Source organism: Arachis hypogaea, chromosome 20 (assembly GCF_003086295.3).
Source record: "Arachis hypogaea cultivar Tifrunner chromosome 20, arahy.Tifrunner.gnm2.J5K5, whole genome shotgun sequence".
In the NCBI taxonomy this organism is placed as follows: Eukaryota; Viridiplantae; Streptophyta; class Magnoliopsida; order Fabales; family Fabaceae; genus Arachis; species Arachis hypogaea.
In genome coordinates, this window is record NC_092055.1 from 143712574 (window position 1) to 143737021 (window position 24448).

At 34.7% G+C, this 24448-nt stretch overlaps 3 protein-coding genes and 1 pseudogene across 3 annotated transcripts; 1 reads left to right on the forward strand and 3 right to left on the reverse strand.

Annotated features, from left to right (window-relative positions):
- Positions 1-2972: 2972 nt before the first annotated feature.
- On the reverse strand, positions 2973-5110 carry LOC112785091 (geraniol 8-hydroxylase). Its single transcript, XM_025828515.2, has 2 exons — positions 4132-5110; positions 2973-3750 (listed from the first exon to the last, which is right to left on the reverse strand). The coding sequence occupies exons 1-2, from the start codon at positions 5014-5016 to the stop codon at positions 3151-3153; spliced, it is 1485 nt and encodes a 494-aa protein (XP_025684300.1). The 5' UTR covers positions 5017-5110; the 3' UTR covers positions 2973-3150.
- A 3200-nt stretch (positions 5111-8310) lies between these two features.
- Positions 8311-10342, forward strand: LOC112784842 (uncharacterized). Its single transcript, XM_025828173.3, has 3 exons — positions 8311-8908; positions 8986-9116; positions 9322-10342. Exons 1-3 carry the CDS (start codon positions 8717-8719, stop codon positions 10004-10006), a joined length of 1008 nt encoding a protein of 335 aa, XP_025683958.1. The 5' UTR covers positions 8311-8716; the 3' UTR covers positions 10007-10342.
- Positions 10343-11215: 873 nt separating this feature from the next.
- LOC112786812 (myosin-6-like) lies at positions 11216-19592 on the reverse strand (annotated as a pseudogene).
- Positions 19593-22238: 2646 nt separating this feature from the next.
- Positions 22239-24096, reverse strand: LOC112785288 (uncharacterized). Its single transcript, XM_025828748.3, has 2 exons — positions 23545-24096; positions 22239-22802 (listed from the first exon to the last, which is right to left on the reverse strand). Exons 1-2 carry the CDS (start codon positions 23860-23862, stop codon positions 22425-22427), a joined length of 696 nt encoding a protein of 231 aa, XP_025684533.1. The 5' UTR covers positions 23863-24096; the 3' UTR covers positions 22239-22424.
- Positions 24097-24448: the final 352 nt, after the last annotated feature.

Below are 24448 nucleotides of genomic sequence, written 5' to 3' on the forward strand. Positions count from 1 at the left end.
GCGCCGCCCTTCCTCCCACCGATTCGACTCCTCCTCCACTTCCATCTCTGGCCGCTATGCATTCGGTTTCGAAGCCCACGGAGCAGATTCGCAACCTCGTCTAGCCGAAGTTGTCGTTGCGTGGCTGCTCCGTCGCTGGATCTCCTCCCATGCTTCCATGCGTCGACGTCAACGCTCTCCACCCCACAAATGTGCTCGATATTCAATTCACTGGATATATAGATGGTTATTTTAATTCTTAATTGGATAGTTATTTTGTTTGATTCAGTTTAAGTATATACAATTAACAAATGTTGGATGGTCATTTCATTAGGTAACCGGATGATTATTTTAATAACTATGTGAATGGTTGTTTGATGACGATCCCGTGACGATGATGGGGAGGGGGCTACATGGGGGTGGACGATAATGGCCAGTAAGGGAGCTTCTAACAGCCGGAGAGGTGAGATGATTGATGAGGGTGGGGGTGGCAGACGGTTTGGGGGGAAGAGGGTGTTTAGTTGAATTCCTTCGATAAATTAGAGATGAAATGGTTAATTTTTTGAAATAACTGTTTGGGTTTTTTTTCCTTATATTGGGCCAAATTCAAAGCACATTGTTCACATTGTTAAGATTTTTCATTGTCTCCCTAACAGAGTTGTTATAAAAATATGTACTCGTACACATCCCGGATGCTGAGGGCCATATTAAAATTGAGCATGTCTCGGCATCTGAGATCTCGTGCTATGACCGGGCAACGCCGAGACATATCTTGGGTGCCCCAAGGATTTGTGTTACCATAAAGATCGGAGACTGAGCACCCGAGATATATGGAAACTAAGAAAAGGATCTCAGCACCCGAGATAAATACAACTTCTTAATTGGAGTCTCAGCATTCGAGATATAGTCAAGGGTATAATTTGGGTCTCAGCACCCGTGATATGTGTATTATGATTTAGGTGTCTTTACACCCAAGATATACTGGAGAATAACTCTATTTATAAAGCTCATTCCTCAACCATCTCTCACAATTCACATATCAATCTTTTCTTCTTCTTCTTTCCATTTTGTTCAGATGGAGAATAATCAATTCTTTTTTGTTGTGGTTTATCCCAATGAGATAGTCAAACACGACGATGAAGGAGTAATTTTCGAGTCTGATAAGACTGTCATGTTGCGCACCAACCACGTTGATACCTTACATGCGCTAAAAACAGTCATACTAAGTAATATGGAGGAAATATGTACCAAGGAGGTTGGGCAGGTTGCATATATATTTTTGCACGTGTTTTCGAACGATGGATTTATCAATAGGTCATTTTGGATTGATGGGGATTAGCATGTGAGGATAATGTTTAACGTACATGCACGCCTAATGCCACAACATATGATGGAGTTGTATACTGCGGTCTGTGACGTGGTTGTTGGTGGTGGCCATCTTCTTTGAGTCCTGAAGTTGTCCCATTGGAGACCACACCGATCCACTATGCCTAACCTCATGATAGTGTTGACGAGTACGACAATGAGGGCGATTCAACTTATGTTGCTGGGTCCGGGTCGTCTAGCGATACTGCTTTCGCTTATGAGTATGTGCTGGAAACTCCCACCGGCGATGTTGGTCGGCTTCTCCTGCCTCCCTCTTTAGCCATTCCTCGATTATCAGAAGTTCCTAGTCATTATCTCACTTTGAATTTGAACACAATGCAGCCGGAAGATCTTTTGAATGCCGATGACTGGGAGGATTACAATATGGATGGTGGGGTGGAATTTCAAGTTGACCATAGATTCAGGAACTATGATGTAGTTCTAATGGCGGTGAAGAACTATAGTATTCGATGAAATGTGGAGTACAGAGTTTTAGAGTCGAATAGACTTAAATACCACTGTCGTTGCAAGCAATTCACCAACAGTTATCCATGAATTCTTCGTGTGGCACTACGCCAGAACTTGAATTATTGGTAATGTTAGGATTTATTTTGGATGCATTAAAGTCTATTACGTTAATTTTGTGTTTTACTAAATGTTGACATCTACGAGTAATTTGTAAGGAGATGCATAAGTTTGATGGAGCATACACCTCTTTGACACCAATCATGCCTCAAGATCATGCTCAACTAAATAGTAGTTTAATTTGCAAGTACTGAAAAAGATTTATTTGGAGAAGAAGATAAAGAAGAATGGTAGAAAATAATAGCAGGCATTAATTGTGAACCTTAACTCTTCATCATCCTCAAGAAGTTCTTCTCAATCTGCATCTTTACCACCCTACCACCTATCACAATTTCAAGTCTAAAACTAAAATTTTAGTCTATATTTTTAAAAATTTTAATATTTTTTTTTAAAATTAAGAAAATTTTAGTAGATATTATTCCATAGCCATATTTACCTTGAATCAAATAGAATATTAAGATATAATTCAGTTATGTATATTTTATACTAAATATAAGATACACTTTATATCAAATATAATACATAAACTTAATTTACTCTCAGTATCTATCTCTCTTCCAAATGCAGCCTTATAATATATTATTTTGATTACAAGCACTACAACATAGATAAAAACCATGACCATAGATACATAATCATGCCAGAATAGATTTAAGTTAAAAAATTGTGACCTAAAGTAAAAAATAGTAATCATAAAATATATGGTCACGCTTTTTATTAAATATATGGTCACGCGCCGTGATCATAAACAAAAAATGTACATAGAAGATTACTCAATGGTGTTACATTTTTAATTCTAAATCATAAATTATATATTTAAACATTAAATTGATTAATATAAATTAAACAAAAGTTGGTTATTTATATTTTTTTTATTTAATTAATATTTTATTATTTAAAAGGGATAACTCGTAAAGTAAAACTAATGATATATCCTTTGAAATAAATAATTTTGTTAATGATATAAAGTTGCTTTACATATATAAATATATATACCAAGTCATTGATTTACCCAACTTCATGTTGAATAGAATAACCTCAGAAAATGAAAGGATGATGGATGGATTAATTAGTAGTTTAGTACAGAAAATGGCTACAACATAGCAGAAGATGCACGTGATTGACTCTCTTATTACTGCATTGTCATTAGCAGTGTTCCCAACTTCCCATTGAATGATAAAAAAAGAAACAAATAAAGAAAAGAAAGAGTGAGTTGCCAAACTAAGCAGCTATATGGAGGGGAATAACACGCACAGGTTGAGCCTTCTCCAAAGTAAGACCAAACTTTTCATCCATGTCCATATCCTCAGCTTCAAGCTTCCAATCAAAACAGTTGATAAACAAACCCAACATCAAGAACAACATCCTCATGGCCAACGGCAAACCGGGGCATATCCTTCTTCCAGCACCAAACGGCGTGAGCTCGAAATTGCGGCCTCTGAAGTCGATCTGGGATCCTAAGAAGCGCTCAGGCGAGAACACATGCGGATTTTCCCACACGTTTGGATCCCTTCCAATAGCCCAGACGTTAACAAGAACTTGTGCCCCCTTTGGCACCGTGTATCCCTGGATCTCAACATCCATTTCTGCTTGGCGAGGGAGCAGCAGGGGAACTGCCGGGTGCTTTCGGAGTGTTTCTTTTATTACTGCCTGCAAGTACGGCAGTCTTGCCATGTCTGATTCTTCCACTACCTTACCTTTTCCAACTATTTCCTCTAGTTCTGACTTCGCCTTTGACATCACCTTTGGATTGTGCAGTAACTCTGCCATCGCCCATTCCACTGTAGATGTTATTGTGTCTGTTCCAGCCAGAAACAAGTCCTATACTAACACAATAATGCAATCAATTACAAGTGTATCTCTGAAAAGAAAAATGGTAATCGGAGGATGAGAAAGACTCCAAAACCAGCACTTTTATTAAAATTTAGCCAGGATTTAACCATCAAGAAAAGAATGTGTAATTCCATACCAATGGATATAATCTCACGCCATTAAAAATGGTGGAAACTTAGATGCAATCGATTTCACGTGAAGTTGATACATCAGAACAGTTAGATAATTTGATTGATTTGACTAAATTTTCATCTAACTACTATTAGGTATCAACTTCATGTAACTTCCCTGAGTTTTCACCGTTAAAAATACTAATGATAACTAATTGATCACAAAATGTGTTCATCCAACTGTTAGAAGATAGCATACCAGCGAGAGACGCTCAATCTTGTCCTTATACATGTCTTGAGCATTGTCATTGTGGAGCATGAGATCCAATACATCATTCCTGGGACAGTAACCACCGTCACTCCGGAGGCGCAACCTCTCACGAACCAACCCTTTAAAGATTTCCAGCAGCCTGCCAAAGTAATTGCCCGTCCTCCTCCTTATGCCCTGGGGGTCCACCGCCTTCAGCAGCGGAAAACAATCCGCCACGTTGGGCCTCCCAACCTCTTTCATTATGTTGGTCACCAGCTGCTTGAACTCCCCCGCCACGTCGGACGACCTAACAAGGTCCTGAGAGTAGAAGGTGTTGGACAACAAGTTGATTGTGGTCATGAAAGCGAGCCTACCAATATCCACTACTTGGCCTCTGGAGCTGCTGTCTTGAACGTCCGCCAAAAGTTGTCTTATCTTTCTTTGCCTCAGCTCTTGGCTGGCGTCCAGGTTCTTGTTGGAGAAGATCAAGTTGTTGCATGTCTTTCTCAAGTCTCGCCAGCGTGGCGAAACCGGAATAAACGGGAGGCTGTAAGCGTCGTGGCCGGCGCCTTTCATTGCATCTGGCATCTTCCGGTTCGAAAGGTGCTGGTCGTGGATTTGGAGGGCTGACTTGGCTGTTTCGGCGGAGGACATGACGACGGTGGTTACTTGGCCTAGCTGGAGGCGCATGATTGGGCCGTGGATGGTGGCGAGAGTGGCGAGAGTTTGGTGTGGCTTATTGCCGAGCTGAAGGAGGTTTCCGAAGATGGGGATGCCCTTGGGTGCTGGTGGAAGCTTGTGTTTTGATGGTTTGGTGGAAAGGGAACGACCAAAGAGATGGACGACGGTTACCGTTAACAGGAACAGGAGTACGGAACTCATCACTGCGTCCATGTTATTCTACCCAGATCTGTGTGTTTGAGATAGACAGAAAGAGGTGGTGGTGGAGTTATGAGGACCATTCCATTAAGTGTCAAGGTTCAAATGCAACCCTTTAAATAAATGCAACAATTAATAAAGAGCAATGTTAGGGACTAGCAATTTTTGTTATTGGTAGTCATCAATGATGATTTAATGGTGTGAGATTGGTGTGAGATTTCATCTAATAACTCACATTTCTCTGCTGGTTACATACTAATCAAAATTCAATAAAATTACTGGCCCTCTAGACTTTTCGATTAATAAATATAAATTTCGGCTGTTTTTTTGTTAATTTATTACCAAACATTTTTCGTTTTTATTATTTTTAATTAAAAATGCTAAATAAGACATACACATTACATTACATTATTATCTTCATATAAAATATTTTGACTTGATGAGATATGATAAATGTGGAAGAATCAAATAGAGAGGTTCTTTATTGTTTGTGTCTATTCTATGTGCCCTACCGTTTTGGTGGTTGTGCTGAGTTTTTTCTTGTGTTAAAATTCAGTAACTCAACTTTTGGAACACATGGCTTGCTTAGAAATCTGTTGAGACTCGTACATTACAGAAGCACGTGTGATTAGACAAACAATAATTATGTACACTTGCAGTTCTTAATTCTTATATACTAGTTAGCCAACTTTTTTGGAGTCTAGAATCTAGACAGAGACATGAAAAAGTATAAGATACTAATATATTATTTATTAATTTATTATCAATAATAATTAATATTAAATACACTTTTATTAGAAAATATATATACATGAGATCATATATATTTTTGATAAAGTTTTACATTATTTCAAAATGTTTAATTTTAGAGTATATACACATTTTGGTTCTCAAAGAATTTCAGACTAGACACTTTAGTCTCTAACTAAAATTAATTACTCGATTGGTTCCTAACAATTAATTCCGTCAGTCACTTAGGTCCTTTACTCCGTTAACTCTAACGGAGGACAAAATAGTCCCTGACAACTTTAACATGGGACAAAATGGTCCCTAATCTCCTCTATTCGGAAACGACACTGTTCTCTCTCAATTTCCATCATATCTCACATAACACTAGCAGTCTAACACTGTAACTTCAAACTACACAATGCACACTCTATAAATTTAATGTTCACAAAAAAATCCTCAACTTGTTCTCAACCAATTCATATTCAGGAAATTAATGCCTATGTCTCTCAACTAGTTATCGTCTTCGATGAATCCCATGAATCTAGATAGCAAGTCTGATTTGTTAAGACCCGTCGTCGTCGTTGTCATCTCCCTCTTCCTCTACCCTATCATCTCCATGATCACATTGTCCACCACTCTTATCGCTTGCTTCAGCTTCTTCTCCGAACCAATGCTCAGTAATCGCTTCAGTTTTCATATGAGCGACAACGACAATATTGCTCGTTATACTGATAGTTTGGATGCGAGATCAAAGCTGTCTGCCAACTTGGGCTCTGGAAAAGAAGGAATGAAGCACTCGGTGTCTATTTCAAATGAGAATTTGCATATGATGTCGAAGGAGAATCTTCTCATGATGTCCTAATGTCCAACAATCTATATTACTTATCGGAGAGTGGAGAAAGGTGTCCCTTGGAGTAGTTGTGGAACTTGGTCTTGAGAATGTCGTGGACGTGTCGGGGTTGGAGGTGATATTATCGAAGACATGGAAGTGGATGCTTTTGGTGGGTGAAGTGCAGAGGAGGTGGATGTACCAGTCACAAAGATTTAGAGAGTGTGTGGTCCATGACATGTTGAGGTAGGTGCGATACGTGTGACAATTATACCATAGCTTAACTTTGGAGCTAAAGAGGAGGAAGAAAAAGATGGAAAAGAAAACTGTGAAGGTGAAGAAGGAGAGTATGAATGTTAGGGTTATGCAAGATATGATAAAAATTGGGGAAGAACAGTATCGTTTTCGAATAAAAGGGTCAGGGATCATTTTGTCTCTTGTTAGAGTTGTCAGGGACTATTTTGTCCTCCGTTAGAGTTAACAGAGTAAAGGACCTAAGTGACTGACAGAATTAATTGTTAGGGACCAATCGAGTAATTAATTTTAGTTGGGGACTAAAGTGTCCAGTTTGAAATTCTTTGAGGACCAAAATGGGTATATACTCTTAATTTTACTTGAATATCTGTTTTTTAAGTATTAAGGTATTTATTGGTACTCACTTATTTTAAAATTGTAAAATATATTTGAAATTTTTTTGAGTGAAAAAGTGTGATTGAAAAAGATTTCTGATGAAAAAGAATTATCTGATTTGATTTGATTCGATATCTTATATATTAGAAATATCAAAGATTTGTTGTATTTGAAATTATATGTTTTGAATTGGTTTGGGAGGCTCGTATTAGAAACCGTAGTTAACGGCGGTTATGACGTTAACTTAGAGTCATCTAACTCAGACTCTAGCAGGGGTGTTGCTAGCCTAACGTGTAGGTCACATGTTAGATCTGTTATTATGTTAGGACAAAGGCTATCCATAGAGGTAGAACCGCCCAAGTATGGAATTTTGATTTGATTTATTTATGAGAATTCCCTTATTGATTCACTTATTATTATCAACTATTACTTTCTAATTAAATTTTCCTTGATAATAATATTTATATGGTCTTATATCGATTATATATGTATTGTCTAGTCACTGAGTTATAAAACTCACCATATTTTTCTAAAAATATTTTCCAGGAATAAATATTTGATTATGTGAGCATTTCTATTCAAGAGTAATGATCTGCAACGGATATTTGTTCTTTGTGAGTTTTTAGACGTCATCTGCTTCATATGTCACAGGCCGAATCCATCCATATTTATTTTTATTTTTTTTAAATATGTAATTATTCATTTTAAAAACTGTAAATTTATTTAAAATATTTGTTATTTTTTTATTCAATTTATATTTGAGTCGGTTAGTTTTACTTGGGGATTATTTTTCTGAGCGTCACTCATGACTTATTTTTTGCCGTGACAATATTATTATAATTATAGTATATATACATTCCTATGAATGAAACAAAACTAATTAAAAGTAATAAACTTAAGATATTCTACTTAAAAGAAAAAAAAATCTAACTTGAAAAGTGTAGACTAAAAAAAAAAAACTTAAGTTAAAAGCTAAAAATGATTAAATTCACTTGTATAACATTGGGTAATAATAATAATAATAATAATAATAATAATAATAATAATAATAATAATAATAATTACGTGTACATTCAACTGAGGTGTCTAACAATATGTTCATTGTAACTTATGTAAAATGCGCGAAAAATCATAACTTATAATGCGGGAAAATATATTTTTGGATGCGGGAAAAAAAAGAGAAAAAGAAAGAAAGAAGAAGCAGCAATTACAGCTTCCTTCCAGTTTCATTTGTTTTTCCCGAGAAAGTGGAACAAAACGCTGACCGGTATTCAGGAAACACAAAAAGGCACCCAGAAAACCTCCTCAACGCGATTCGATTCACGAAAGGGAGGATCCCTCATTCTCCAAAGAAATCCCAATTCCCCCTCGTGTTTTGTTCGATCAATAATTTTCCCCCCTCTAATAATCCCAATCCCAATCGCAATCCAAATTGATTTCTGGGGAATACGAATCTGAATAAATTAAATTCAATTATCGAAGCAAAAGAAAGAAAAGAAATCTGAAATGCGTTTGGATGGTTGTTGAATGTTGGATAGGATTAAAGAGATGGAAAACGGAACAGGGAAAGAGCAGAACAATGAGGATCAAAAAGTTTCGTTCTATTTTGATAGTGATCGGGAGGTTAGCCCCCAAGCGATTGGTGCATCAGCATGCATTGAGCACCCTGTCTCCAAGTTTGACACTTTGGCTGGCATTGCAATCAAGTATGGTGTTGAGGTATTCTCATTCATTCTTTTTGCCTTTTGAATAATTATGAGGGAATGGTGATGCTGAAGCTCAAAGTTGCTTTGCAGGTTGCTGACATCAGAAAGATGAATGGGCTTGTCACGGATCGTCAAATATTCGCACTTAAAACCATCAACATTCCACTGCCTGGAAGGCACCCTCCATCTCCTTGTTTATCTTATGATGCAACCTCTCCAGGGTATGTTTTTTCTTATTGGAACATGGAACACATCAAATAGGTTTTCTTTCTTGCATGAAACATAAACCTTATCATTTCTTCAACAAATTCAATTCAATGTCAGATTTTGAGTAAAGTAATGGTTCATATAAATTTAATTCTGATAATGTATGATTATTGATTACTTTGAGCCATTGATGGCCTTGAATGTTTTAACCTTCTTCAGACAAGGTAACTCCAATCCCCCTTGCACTGATGCTGGCCACCTTGAGCTGTTTGAATCATTCCATTCCTTGAAAGGCAAGCCTTCCGAGCCCAAGGTCTCGCAAGCAATGAGCTCCTTACAAGGTTTCTATGGACTTAAACCGGCCACTAATTCCTCCGAAGACGATTCCCACACGCCTAAGCGACCTCTGCACCAACACCGCAAATCCAGAAGTTTGGTGGATATAATCTTGGCAGAGGTCATGGAAAAGGGGCATGTTGAAGAGGCTGCACAAGTGAGGCAAGAAGGGGAGTTGGAGAAATGGAATGATAAACTTATCCGGAGGCGCCACACATCCGAAGCTGACTTTAGTAGGATACCTGAATTGCTGTTGAAGGAGGATAGCAGCAGCGCTTCTGTTGGTCCTCCGTCGAGAACAGGAAAGCGCTTGGCTCTGAGGCAGAAAGTGGGTAGCAGAAATGCATTAACAAGTGATTCTGAATCAAGTGGTATCATGAAAACAGGGGATACTTCTGAGTGGTCATCACCATTATCATCTGGGGTGCGAAAATCATACAGCACACCGTGCTTTCAAGATCAAGATAACAGTTGCACCTCATCCATTTGGCCACCCTCAGTGTGGACCTTGAAACCAGATTTACAGGTTCTACCGAAGCCTCGAAGAAATAAAGCTGCACTTGACTGAATTATATCAATTTATCAAACAATTTTGATCCCATTTTCTGAGGTTATGGAATCATTAGCTGCTGCAACCTATCAGTGAAGGAGAAGAAAAAGAAAACCAATATGCCACAGGAAATTACATCAATGTGTTGTTTATTGTAACAGTGAGAATGCAATGCAATGCAGGGTCAGGGGATGAAAGGAAAGCATTCCTTACCCTTGCATAGTTGCATTTGCCTTTATATTTTTCTTTGATATTTTTTATTTTTTATTTTTTATGTATAGATTCATGGTGTCACAATCCAAAATAAAAATGGGATACTGTAGGGGGTTTTGTTTCCCCTTGTTTCCTTAACAAGCCTATGAAAAAACCTCATTCAAATGAACCCTTAAAATGTAAACAAACATCTACACGAGTACACCACTTTCATTAAAGTAATGCATGAATCACAAGAAAACAATGAGGTCTTTAACGTTTAACATATACAAGATACAACATGAACTTATAAATTTAAATTAAGATAGGATAAGAACTTTTCCATAAAAATATATTCGTATACTATTAGTTTTCTTTCTTTCTTTATTTTCTTCTTTATGTGAATAATTTTCTTTTGATTTTATAAACATCTTTTGAGACTTTAGGGGGTAAAATAAATATTTAAATTATATATAATTTACATAATTTTTTGTATCGATATAATTTACATAAATTACTATAAGATAAGATCATTGTTGTTTAAGTTGAATGTGTTATGGGTTCCGTGGACTTAAGTTTCCATTATTCTTTTGACATAATTAAATTCCTAACCTGAACTTTTTAAAAGACATGATTTTAGTAATTTAAATTTCTTTATCTCTGATTTTTTTCATATAAAAATTAGTGGCAACTTTGTTGCAACTCTCATACCACCCTCCAGACATGAGAGGTGAAACACAAGCTTTTCACTATTTTTCTTATTTTTCCTTGAATTTCTTAGTTGCAACAAAACTGATATCATGAATTTGTCGGGCAATTGCTCCGGAGGGTAAATTTCACAATGTAATTGAAGCATATATCCACCTATCTGTATATTTACCTCATATTTCATGCTGTGATAATATTACAAAGGATGATCTCACAAAATAATGGCCAAATTTATTAAGGCAGAACAACAATAATCTATGGGATCAACAACTATAATTTACAAATGTTACTTTTCTTACCTTATACAAAAGTTTGTTCCCAAGTGAACATCCATATAATCTAATGAAATATAGATCAAAATAAAATGTTAATTAACAGGAACTCTGAGGCCTATTCTACCTTTTAGCTATCAGAACCAGTACAACATGGATGGCACTTAATAATAGCAAGAGGGGGGTAAAGTGGGTGAATTTACAGCATGCATGGTGTTTAATATTTTGAACCTATAGTAATATATAGGAAATGAAGCCACCTTGCAAGAGCATTAAGAATAGTCATGTAAAAATTGGAAGCCTGCATTCTCAAGAAGTTCTTCAGGAGGCTTTACTTTTGAAGTAGTCTTATCTTTGAGGGAGCTAGAAATCTCCTCAACAATAATAGGGATACTGTAAATTGATGACAAAATACCAAAGGTTAAACAAATTTAGTTTTTAGTTAAAATTAAATTATAATTTCTTCAAGATTTGATGCATGTATATTTAAGCCTTATATCAATAAAAATTTTAAGTTTACCATGAATTGTCTTCTAACATGTAGGATTTACTATCATCTTCTACACCATCTGTCATTAGCAGCTTCAAACTAGAGATGACCTACACAAGAAAGTTAATATAGATGATAGAGTAAATGCTAAGAATAGAAAGTATCCTTTATATATATATATATATATATATATATATATATATATATATATATATACTTTCTCAACTTACTTCAGATGATACACTTTGGCTACTGTCATTTTCATTTCCATCCCAGTAAAGTGTACATATTCTGTAAAGCTGGTGAGAACTAAGAACCTGGAATTAATTACCATATACAAGCAAACATTAGAGTCAGATAAACATTGCATTGCGTAAGGATAATACATATATATTTGATACAGCTACACATAGTTGATTTCACAGTTAGATTTACTTGTGTAAATATACTATAAAAATTCATGATTCATCTTTCAAGCAGCAAGTAGACTAAAGAGATTTCTTTTTTTGGTCCAACATAAGAAATGTAAGAAATAAAATCAAGTTTTTGTTTATAAAGAAGATTTAGACAAAAGTTTAAGTAACAATTCTTTATTAGCTTCATCTCATGAATTAATTATAGTTGTGTATGTAAAGATTAGTTGTTCACATGTTAAGGTTTTGCTTTAAGACATGCCATTCGTAGATAGATTTATCTTTCACATGTTGTAACTCATCACATTAAGAGAGGGAGGAAAAAAAGAAAAAAGAAGAAATGAAACTTACAGGGCATAGCTCATTTGTAAGACCATCATATGATAATTCATCCTTTTTCTCTACAACCTGGAGAAGTAATAGTCGAGCTCCAATTAAAAAATAGAATCGGTGTTGAGAATTTAGAATCTTATTTTACAATACAAAATCAGGCATTTAAAGTTAATTTTGTTTTTTAAAGATTTCTTGCTAATCTCTTAAGCAACGGAAAAGGAAAAGTTCATATGTCTTGAATAAGATTTTCATGAACGCAACAAGCTTAATAGTACCTTTCCACATCGAAATAATTAAGGTATAATTATAAAGAAAAAGAGTAATTAAGTTGAAGCTAATGAAGATATACCAAGAATCTAACGGCTTGTGTTACATGTTTGAGTTCATCCAAAGTTGTGCCAGCATACTGCAATAGAAATAATTAGTAAGTAAATTAATTAGAAATAATGATTATTTATTAGGATATACCTCTTCTGTTGCTTCAGTAGACCACTGTTCTAGTTCAGCCAATCCAGATTTGATAAGTTGTCCATTGTTGAATGTGCAACATTCTCTTTGTGAAACAAGGCTGCAACCAAATAAAGTATTTCCAATCAAGTAAACTCACATGCTTAGCTTGTGACGAGGTTAATTTGTTATCACATACACACATAAGAAAATTAACTACCTATTAAAGATTTCCGCATTGATATGTTGAAAAACTTGGCTGAATATCTTCTGAACGAGAACTGGATGCACCTGATACAAAATGAAAAAGAAAGAAGTAATAAAAGGGTTCGAGAATACAAATTCCATATCATATTTATATTAATATTAAAAGACATACATGGTTTTCTTTGAAAATATTGAGAAATCTGTTAATGCATTGTACAATGGCAGTCCATGAAGCAGCTGGCTGGTTGTTATCATCTGACTTTCCATGCGCCTGAAATAATCATAATCATAGCAATAAGAAAATGCATCAAATAGAATTTACTAATCAATTAATGGAAGGTAATTAAATTAATACCTGAATGAAAGCAGAAATTAGAGGAGATATGTCTTTCTTCAAATTTTCTCTAAGAATTCCATAAATCTTCTCAACGTAAGCTGCAAGTTGCTGCTTGAAAAGTAAAGCAGGGTACTTGGCATCAACTTGATGCTCTACATCAAATGAACCACTGGAAAGACTTTTCGATGACCGAAATCCCTGAAAAGTAAGTGTGTATTATTATTATTGTTATTGGAATCCTCAAGTGAATGATTAGATATATATATAGATATAGATAGTGTGGTGTACTTGAGTGACTCTTCCAAAGAAAGATGTCGGAGTGGGTGGCTTTCGTGCTGTAGGGACTCGAAGAGTTCGCTGGAGATGGAACAACAAAGCAGATGTGTTGGACAACCAATAAGCCATGCAACCATTGTTATCTTGATCCTCTATTGCAGATCCAATCAGCTGAATAAGACGATCAAATATACTTGTCTTTTCTGCTTCAAAACATTTCCAATGTAGCAGACAGTTATAAAGGGTGAATGCTGCCACGGGTTTTCCTTCCGAGAATCCAAGGTCTTTTTGGATGAACTTGAAAAGAGTTTCGATGCTCTCCTGCACACAGTAGTCAAACACATGAAAATGTGACTCAGTTAGAATGATTGGAATGTGAAATAATAATTTCTTGTAGAAGCATACATGATGCCTCTCCATGTGAGATGTCCTTACCTTGCTATCGGCATCGGTTCCTAATGTCTTTGTCTGGCCTGAACTTGCTGATGTTGATGCCTACGCTCACCCAAATAGGATTTTCATCACAACTATATATACATACTACTGTGTCTGTCAGTATATGAGAACAAAAGGCTCAATATTTTATTTAAATATTACCTGATTACTACCATTTTCCGATGACTGTACCACCAACAAGAGGGATTATCAGGATTAGTTTTACGAATATAAAACACTCATGATAGATATTATGTTTGTTTGTTTACTACCTGAGATGGATTCTTTTCTGACATTTTCTTTGATGATGAACTCGAAAGGCTTTTCTGCCTTAAAACTTGATTCTCAGTTTCCATATCAGAAACTTTTTCTTCAAGCCTAACATGCATAATACACAAAACAACTTATATATAGCATATATAAGAAAAGGATCAAGTAAGTTAAAAATGAATACTATATATAAAGAACCTTTGCATTGATGTCTTTAGCTCAATTATCTTGCTTTCGGTCTCTATGATTTGATTCATGCGTTCCTCACTAAGTTTGCTACATTCTTCATATTTCCTTTCTGTTTCATTAATTTTCTGTTCTAGTGAACTAACCTGATCCTGTAAAGATTAAAACATAACAATAGCTTTGGATCTTATATTATATATGACATGCAAGCCCAAAAGCTTCAGATTTAATTTGACCATTATTTTTAACATATTGTATACCTTAAGATGTTCCCTCTCTGAACTAAGCATATTGATCACTTCATTCTCAGTCATATTACTGGGAATCTCTAGCGTGCTTTTCTTTTCCAATGAATTAACCAAACCCTGTAAAAACATCAGATATAATAATATATACTTTGGCATTTCGTGATTCAACCACAAGAACACTTAAATTATATACCTTGAGTTGTTCATTTTCTGCTGTAAGCTTGCTAATCAATTCAATATCATTATCAGCTCCGTTAGATTGAATAACTTGCATAGGTGTTGCATCGGTAGTTTTAGGGGCCTGACGTTCCTTAAGAAGCAATGACTCCATCTCATGCAAGGAAGCTTGAGTTTCTTTGAGTTGAAGCTCCATCTCATGCAAAGCTGATTGTAGTTTTTCATTTTCCTGTGTCTTGGCTTCCTCAATATCATAATTATTAACCCAAACAATTATGAAAAGTCAGCAATAGTACATACATACATATATACAACTAAAACAAATTTAACTTCATATACTTAGATAAATTACATACCCTCATTCTTCTCTCTGATTCTAGAGACAAACTCAATTCTTCCACTTGCTTTTCAAGTTCTTTTTTCGCAGCTTCAAGAGCCTTGGCTTCCTTAGCAGCCTAACAAAAGTTTAAAATAGATGTGATTTTTTTTGGAGAATATGATATATAAGAGTTAAAACATGTTTTAATGCACTAAATATTTGTTTATAGAGTGAGTGAAAAGGGTAAATTCAAAATATAATCTAATAAAAAGAGTGTGAATCACCATTCTAAGCTTTCGAAGTTCTCTACGAGCCATTGTTCTCCTCCATGAACATTGTGCAAAAATAGCGGCTTTCTTTAAACGTTTGTAATGAGAACGAGCTACGTAACCTCTACCGTGTCTCTGAAAGATAGACAATTACATCAAATGAATTGAGAGCATGTGCTTATAATAAGAAAGATTAGAGATTGTCAAACATTTTCAATCATTATTATTGGAAAAAAAAGGTATACAAATGGTTGAGGTAGATAGTTGTTGGTTGATACCTCAATGATTACAGCAGCTCTGGTTAACTTCCTATATCTGAGTTGATTTCTAGCAGTCTTGCCTCTCATAGCAGTCTGAATAAATACAGCTGAAGCCTTGAGGGCTTGGTAAGCAGCCTTGGAAAGATGCATGCGAAGATTCTTTTGAATTTTCACAGAAGCATCTTCCCTCCTCATTTTTTCATAATGAAAGCGTGCAAGTTGTCCTCTGACTACCCTTTGTACTTGTATTGCAGACATCCGCAATGTGTTGTAATGTTTTTGGCAAAGATATGTGCAAACTTTTCTTTGAATAATGGTTGCAGATCTTCCTAATACTTCTGCTCTACAGGCATCTAGTTGTGCCATTTGTCCTACTCTCAAAAACACTTTTGTCTTTCCAATCTGTAATGGCAAATAGTCCAATCAACATCATTTATGATGGTTGACTAGTTAGCAAAGCCAAAGCTACCACTAACATCACCTGATAATCTTTAAGGTTCACTTTGTCAAGAAGCATCTTGCAACTGGTCATTTCATCAGGGCTGTAAATGCATACATCGTTATATTCAATCAGTTCATGATATAATTCAGATAGATGAGATGATCACAATTCACAAAGGGAAAGAAAAACATAAATATATAAAAATACCATGATGTAAGAACCTTAGGTTCTAGGATACTAAATCTTCGAATGAATTCGTCAAAGTTCTTCCTAGTAGGATATCCGGCACAACTAATTCTTATTGCCTCCATTACTCCCTGTAGATAGAATGAATGAATGAAGATATGATGGATGATCTTAACTGATGTATTATGTAGTAGAATTGAATCCTTACCCCGCATCGTAGCTGCTGCAACACATTACTGTTCTCAAATATTCCAGGCTTAAGAAGGTTGTTGGGCTTTACACAGCGAATGTAGTGTGGCTCAGTAGCGTTTAGTGTTTCCAGCAGAGACTGCAGTTGTTGCTTAAACTGAGTTGCAACAGAAGCAAACTTGGTTGATTTGGAAGTTTCCTCAGGCAAAGGAGGGAACAACCCTGAAACGAAGTTGCACTTTGAAGCATTGAGTAAGGCAGCATGCTCTGGAACAACATAGTCTTTGTTCTTATCAAGGAAAAGGTCTGTTTGATAAGTCACCTGTAAATTCATATTAATTAATTAACCATTTTTGATGATATCACCATCACTACCCTACCCTACCATAGCATCCTACTTCACTTACATCACCAGCATAGTGGTTTACTGTGAAATCCGTACGAGACAGCTTTGGCTTGCTGAACCGTTTATTGTCTTTAAATGTTTGATACAGCTTTTCGGCAAATGTTTCATGGGTTGATCTTGGAAACATGCTACAAACATTAACCAACATGCATTAATTTTACTATTTCAAGCGTATGAGATGGTTACCAAAAATTAATTATTATTATTACATACCATGCCTCATCTAGAAGAGCGATAATGCCACCTGGTTTCTGTGGTTATGAATACATATAAATCAGAAAGGTGAAAAGAAGAAAGACCGTAAATATTAAAGAGTAGTATAGCAAAACTATGCTAGAATGAAAAAGAGATCTTTTGTGAATTACATACCTTTTCTATGAGATCAAGAACATCTTGATTATCAACGAACTCTATATAACTCCAATTGATTTCTTCCTTTGTATATTCTTCTTGCTCCATTTTGAAGACATGCTGCATAATGTAATAAGCAAATGCTAAGTCAATTGAAATATTTTACAGAGTGATCAAATTCCAACAAATGGAGAAAAGACAGATTTAAACCTGGTTGAAATGCTGTTGCAATTTCTCATTAGTCAAATTGATACAGAATTGCTCAAAACTGCATAAGAACAATTAGTAGAGTGTAATTTTTCTAAGTAAGAAGTTAATGATATGAACTAACACATAAATTACTACATAATAAATTAAGAACTTGATCAAGTTTCACATCATTATCCACACACACAGCATCTAGGTTCCTTAGCTAGTTAAGCACCTGTTCGTCTTGAAACTTTCAAATCCGTATATATCTAAGACTCCGATTAAGTTTTTTGAATGTGGATCTTGCCCAATAGAATTGTTAATCTTGTCCACAATCCTGGAACAAGAGATATTTGTATGAGTTCAATAAAACAAAAAGGTGAGGCATATCTCCTAAAAGAAAGAACATATAACAGAGAGAAATGACCAGTCAAAAAGCCTTGAATAAATAATTTTAGCCAAAGCATCTCTGCTGAGACTTGCAGCAACGGGATCAAGTGACTTTGTTATTTTATCGCCGCGAGTGACCATAACACGTTTGCAAAATGAATCCTCAAGGGATTTCTCGTCGCACCTACACATATAAATACATGAGTATCTTATCTATAAGCTTTGTATTTAATTGAAACAATTTTTAACTTAGCTTACATCAAAAGCTCAGCTGCAGTTTTGAGGTGGAAACGAGATTTGTCATCCTTAGGTTGAGAGGAATCAGTCTCGTCATCGTCCCCCTTAACAAATTCAATATTTCCCAAGTGCAACACTGCAGCTACTATTCGAAATATAGCATCCTGAGAAGAGCAAATCACAATAACTTGTGAAATTACATTAATTCAAAATCTATGAATTCCATATATTATTGTGTTATATTACCTGCTCATTAGAATTGATCCCAACAACATCCATAGCTCTTCTAGTTGCAAGGTATTCCTTAGAATCATCCAACCCTTGCAACTCAATGCAATTTGATTGATTTAGGTAATGAAAAGTTCTTGGGTTTCCCAATTTGTACTTTTCAACATCCTATATACATACATACATGCATGCAATATATATTTTGTCAAATAGGTGAAAAAACTAGTCCAGTTCATTCAGTTCCTAGAAGGTAAGGGAATTATTATTATTATGATGTACCTCTTTTGGTGCAGCACAAAGCATATAAAAGCAATGATAGTTTCTCTCAGGATCAGAAACCTGACAGACACGAGACCGTTCCAGCAAATAAGTTCTGATAGCAGCTCCTGAAATTCTCCCCTTTTGATCAAACTGAATCTCCACAAACTTACCAAAACGACTGAAATTATGTATAATACAACAAACTTTAAATCAATCCAATTAAGACTAGAAAATACAAGATACAAGTTTTTTTTAGTACCTTGAATTATTGTTCCTAACAGTCTTGGCGTTGCCAAATGCTTCTAAAACAGGATTGGACTAGGAAAATAATAAATTGTGCAATGAGTAATTACTTGATAAAAAGATCCAAATAGAATTCATACTCTTGGAATAAATATTATCATTACCTCCAAGACTTGTTGCTCAACTGAGCGTCCTTCATTAGCTGCTCTGCCTCCCATATAAGCAAGATAACACATAAGCATTTTTGTACTTTCTGTTTTACCAGCTCCACTTTCTCCACTAACTAAAATGGATTGGCTTGTTTCTTCATTTATCATCTTCCTGTATGCAGAATCAGCAATGGCAAAGGGGTTTGGGCTCTTCTCACCGAAAGCCGCGCCTTTATACTTCTCCATTGTTTCCCTCGAATATAAATGAGGTAATCTTTGGAAAGGGTTTACAGCTATCAATATGTTTCCTGTGTAAGTCTGGAACCGTACCATAAGAAACATTACTCAAACATATACATACATATAGAGTCAGAGAGAGAGAGGTGATGATGAAGTCTTACATATATTTCATTTACTTCATATCGAACATGCAAATTCTGAAGTACCCCTGGTTCATGCAGATATGCCAACCTTGTCATATCATCCACTCCATTTGGTGGGAACTCAGGATCTTTGGGATAGATATGAGACGATTTACTAATAACCTGCAAAAGGCACCATTACATGAATGCATGCAGTATAATCACACAAGTAAAGTAACTAGTTCTTCACCTTTGTCCCTGAAGCACAATTAACTGTGATCTCATTGCCCTTAGATTCCAATATTTCTCCTTCAATCCAAGCTTCATCAGGGTCCTCAATCCAAATATGAGATCCAACTACGAAACTTAGTTGAGCAGACTGTACATTCAATAAGAAATGTGTTTGCATAAGTGACCAATACATTAGAAAGAAACCAACACAATGACAAGTTGTAGATAATTACCATTGTTAAGGGAATGCTGGGTTTGAGGTTGAATTGATCAAACAAGTGGTTCCATGTTCAGAACTGTTTTCACTAACTTGTAATTCTTGTTGGAGTGACCTCAGGAAAGTGTCGTTGCAGAAGATTCACAAAGAAAGAAGAAGAATCTCCAACCTATGCTAACTAGCTAACCGAACCCTAATTAAGCCCTCCTCTGCAACTCTCTCTCCCTTTGCTTCTAACTAATCAATCAATAACGTTATGTAACTGGTATGCCAAGAAATCTAGCTTGATATGCTGCCCAATTCCAGTCACAATAAGATGATGCCATATATAATTACAACAACTGAAGAAAAATCTTTCTGTTTCTTCGCACGCATGCACTTAATTTCTTGAATCAAACAGGCTTCAACCTCGATGATACATAGCCAAAGTCAAACACCTTCTCGATCTCATCCTAATGAATTCATAATTGGGGATCGGACGGAATCAATCAATCTACATACACCTTCCTTGAATCAAAGTCCATCGTCGTCGTCGTCGTTGCATGCATGAAGATGCATCATCGCCACTGTGATAACTTTTTAGCCATTAAATTGGAAAATGAATATTATATATTCAATGGTTAGGAAAACATTACATATTACTACACGTCGTATTAATTATTATTGGTGCAACCATACGAATCATGCATTGTATTACTGTTACTTGTATTTAAGAAAAGATCGGAGATTTAACTAATTTTTCTCAAGTGGTTAACTCTTAGCTCATTTCTATTTTTACACTACTTATATGTATCTTAAATGTATGTTATATATAGCGATATTATACAAAACTTAAATCTTCAATAATTGCTTACATACATTTACGTATTATATCTCATATATAAATTATAAACATGACATGCTGCGCATTCATTGTTATGTGCGTATCACTATCACAGTTGGAACAATTATTATAACTGAAATATACTTAGCAATGTATGATTTTATATATCATAGTATCTTATTATGCTCAATAATATCGTGTTGTGCACTCGGCGGGGTTTTGGTATTTCCTTAATTCTAAACCCTGTTTTATATTCAGAGATATGAATCTAATTTTCATACACAATTTTAAATATACATACATTATCATATATCAAAAAAATAATTAATTTTTAAATTTATTATTTTAAAAGTTATCTAAATGCATAAATCTAATTGTATAATTGTAAATTCTCTTCGTATTATCATTACATTAAAATTAAAAGAAGATCCACGTGCAGTTATTTTTACCCGTAGTTAATAGATAATACACCGTACGTATGTGAGTTTAACTCTTTAAATATACATTAATTTATATTCCATTCAATTTTAAATAATCATTTAGAATAAAGTATCGTTTTTGTCTCCAACGTTTGGGGCATATCTTATTTGTGTCCCTAACGGTTTAAATCGTCCTATTTGTATCCCTAACGTTTGTAAAAGTGATTCAATGTTATCATGCCGTCAATTACACATCAAACGCTTTAGTTTGAGTTTTAAAAATCTCTTCTTGAAGTTAGAATACGAATGTCTGAGATAGAATCAATGATCTACTCCGAAAAATAGCTCATCAAAAGTTGAAACTAATTCCTATAACATTTACATAATTCACTTTTCTAGGGACATAATTGAATCTAAACACAAATAGTGGGTATAATATTAAAATCGAACACATCCAAGTGAGACCTAATTGAGAATGAATGCATCCAATAAGTGAGAACAATTGAAAAATATAATCTGATTTGTTAGTATAATTGATAGTAGGATAACATTGAATCCCTTTTATAAACGTTAGGGATACAAATAGAACGATTTAAACGTTAGGGACACAAATAGAACTTATCCCAAACGTTAGCAACAAAAACGATACTTTACTCTAATCATTTATTTTTACGGATAATATATTATTTAATATAAAAAGTGAATAGAAAGAGAGAATAAATAAATGCATATAATAAATTAAAAAGATAAATAATCTTTTATATTTCTCATTTATTAAATACATTAAAAATTAAAATAATATTATTATATATTCTCTTAAAATGTGTCATAATATAAATCTTAATTATAATTACATCTTTATATGAAGAAAAAATTTTTACAAAAGAAATATGATTAGAAACTGTTACCTATATTATATTTTCATTACTTTAATATTTGGTTATTAATCTTATGTACTCTTGAGAAAAAAATATTTGGTGATTAATTTTATGTATTTTTACAAAAGAAATATTTAATAGTTAATTTTATGTACTTGTTATGTACTCCTATTATAATTAATTATTATTAATATTAAATTAACAACAAAATAATTTAAGTAACAAAAATAAAATAATAATAATGTACAATTATATAAGTATTTTTTTTTTTACTTCCGAACTAACTTTTTTTTTTTCTGGGTTGATCACAAAATTATAAAGTGCCTAGCCAGCATTAAAAGGATGGGACTAGATGAGGTCAACAAGCAAGTAACCTATATAATATTAGTTTGTTTGTTATTTGTTAGTAGTGAGCCCTCTCTTTCTGTCTAGAAGTCCCTCCATGATTACCTTCTTCTTGTAATCCTCCGAATCTAAATCCACGTCCACATGGATGACGTCGTGTTGCAAATGAGAAGCGGCAGTTGTGACCGTCTTAAAATGGGGGATGTAGTATAACCATGCGGAAGTGCAGAGTATGGCACATAAGCGACCCCAAAACACCATTATGACCAGAATGACCACTATTATGGACATTCCCACCATTGGCGCGTACTTATTCGACTTTTTCTGCTTCGTTTCTGTTGGCTCTTGTTTTGCTTCATCATTCAGAGACTCTCTTCGTTGTTGACGCGTGTCCTCCTCTGTTCTCTTTTTGCTCGCCCCGTGCCTTGTCTGAAACATAACACGCAGTATAATAAGTACAAATGTACAACATCTCTTACCGCCTGCTTCCAATTCATCGACATATATCAACAACACTATTTTTTTTAAGAATTTATTTATAAAAAATGTTAGAGATTCAGTAAATTTTGTGATTTATAGTTATTAATTATTTATTATTAATATTTTAAATAATATTAAATTATATTTAATAATATAAAATTATTTATTTTTTAATTAAATATTAATTAAATTTTAATACAAATACTAGCTTCTAATTTTTTTTTGTTTATAGGCCTCCAGCGTAAAATTAAAAAGAAGAGCTATTTTTTCGTAGACTTTTGTTCTTAAAAAAAATCATAGACTTTGCTTCTTAAAAAAAAAAAAAAAAAGAAAATTAAACATGGGGTAAATTTTTGCAGTGTCGGACATATTATATTATTGCATTATTAGTCTTCCATTAATAATATAGAAAAAGTCTAAGGGGTCAGCAATTTGATTGCATTTTGGCCAGCATGGAACCAGCAGAGAAATGTGAGTCATTGGATGATATCTCACACCAATCTCACACCATCAAATCATCATTGATAGCTAGTTGATGGCTGCCAATCACAAATGTTGCTGGCCCCGTAGCATTGCTCAATAATATATACACAACCTTATTCGAATCAATATATAGTAATAATATAGGGTACAGAATTTTACATGAAAGATCCATTACGAGTTAAATATATGTATATAGTAATACGTATACCTGCGAAGGGGTATAGTAGGGAGTAGCCGGCTGTGGCGGAAGAGGCACAATTGACGACGGCGGTGGTGGAGCTTGAGGCTTATTATTGTGACGGAGAGTTGACTTTGGTGGCTTGGGCTTGGGATTGGAGTAATGATCTTCAAGCGGCACCGTTTTGCAGGAAGTATTTCGGATCCGAATGATGAGCCATGAAATCCAGCTGCGTTTCTTCCTCGTCCGTTTCTTGATTATTGGGTCAGACTTTTTATTATTAGTGGATGCTGTGTCGGGTGGTGGTCCAAAACAGCATAGGAAAATTCGGTTTTTGGTTTTGGCCATGTGTGGATTTATTAATTAAAGATGGAAGATCAGGTAAGTTGGTTTTAGCTATGGCCTATGGGAAGAATATCATGATGAATTTGATGGAGAGTGGTGGTGGAATAATGGTTGGCTTAGTCCATAGCAATGAATAATGATGTTGTTATTGACGGCATAGTATAGTGATAGAGGTTAGATTAAAATATAACGGAATTTGAGGTATGCATTGCATATAGTTTGTAAAAGTAGTGGTTTGGAGGGAAGACTTGGACTTTGTCTTTTAATCAGTCGTCCAACCTAACCCCTTCCCTTCATCCTCACACGCTTACTCCTTTCCCACGTTTCCACTTCCTCTCATTCAATTCCCTTCTCTTCTCACACCAATATTATTAATAGAAGAGACAAAATTAACATTTTACGTAAAAATGATTTAACTCGTAAAATCGTTAGATTTAATATAAATTTTATAAAATCGATTGACAATAATTGATGTTGCCTTTTGGATTATTTTTCATTGAGAAAGTATAGATAATGAACTCCATATGCGGCCAATTTGAACAATTTTTTAAAAATAATTTTAAAATTCTAAAAATTAAGATTAATTTTA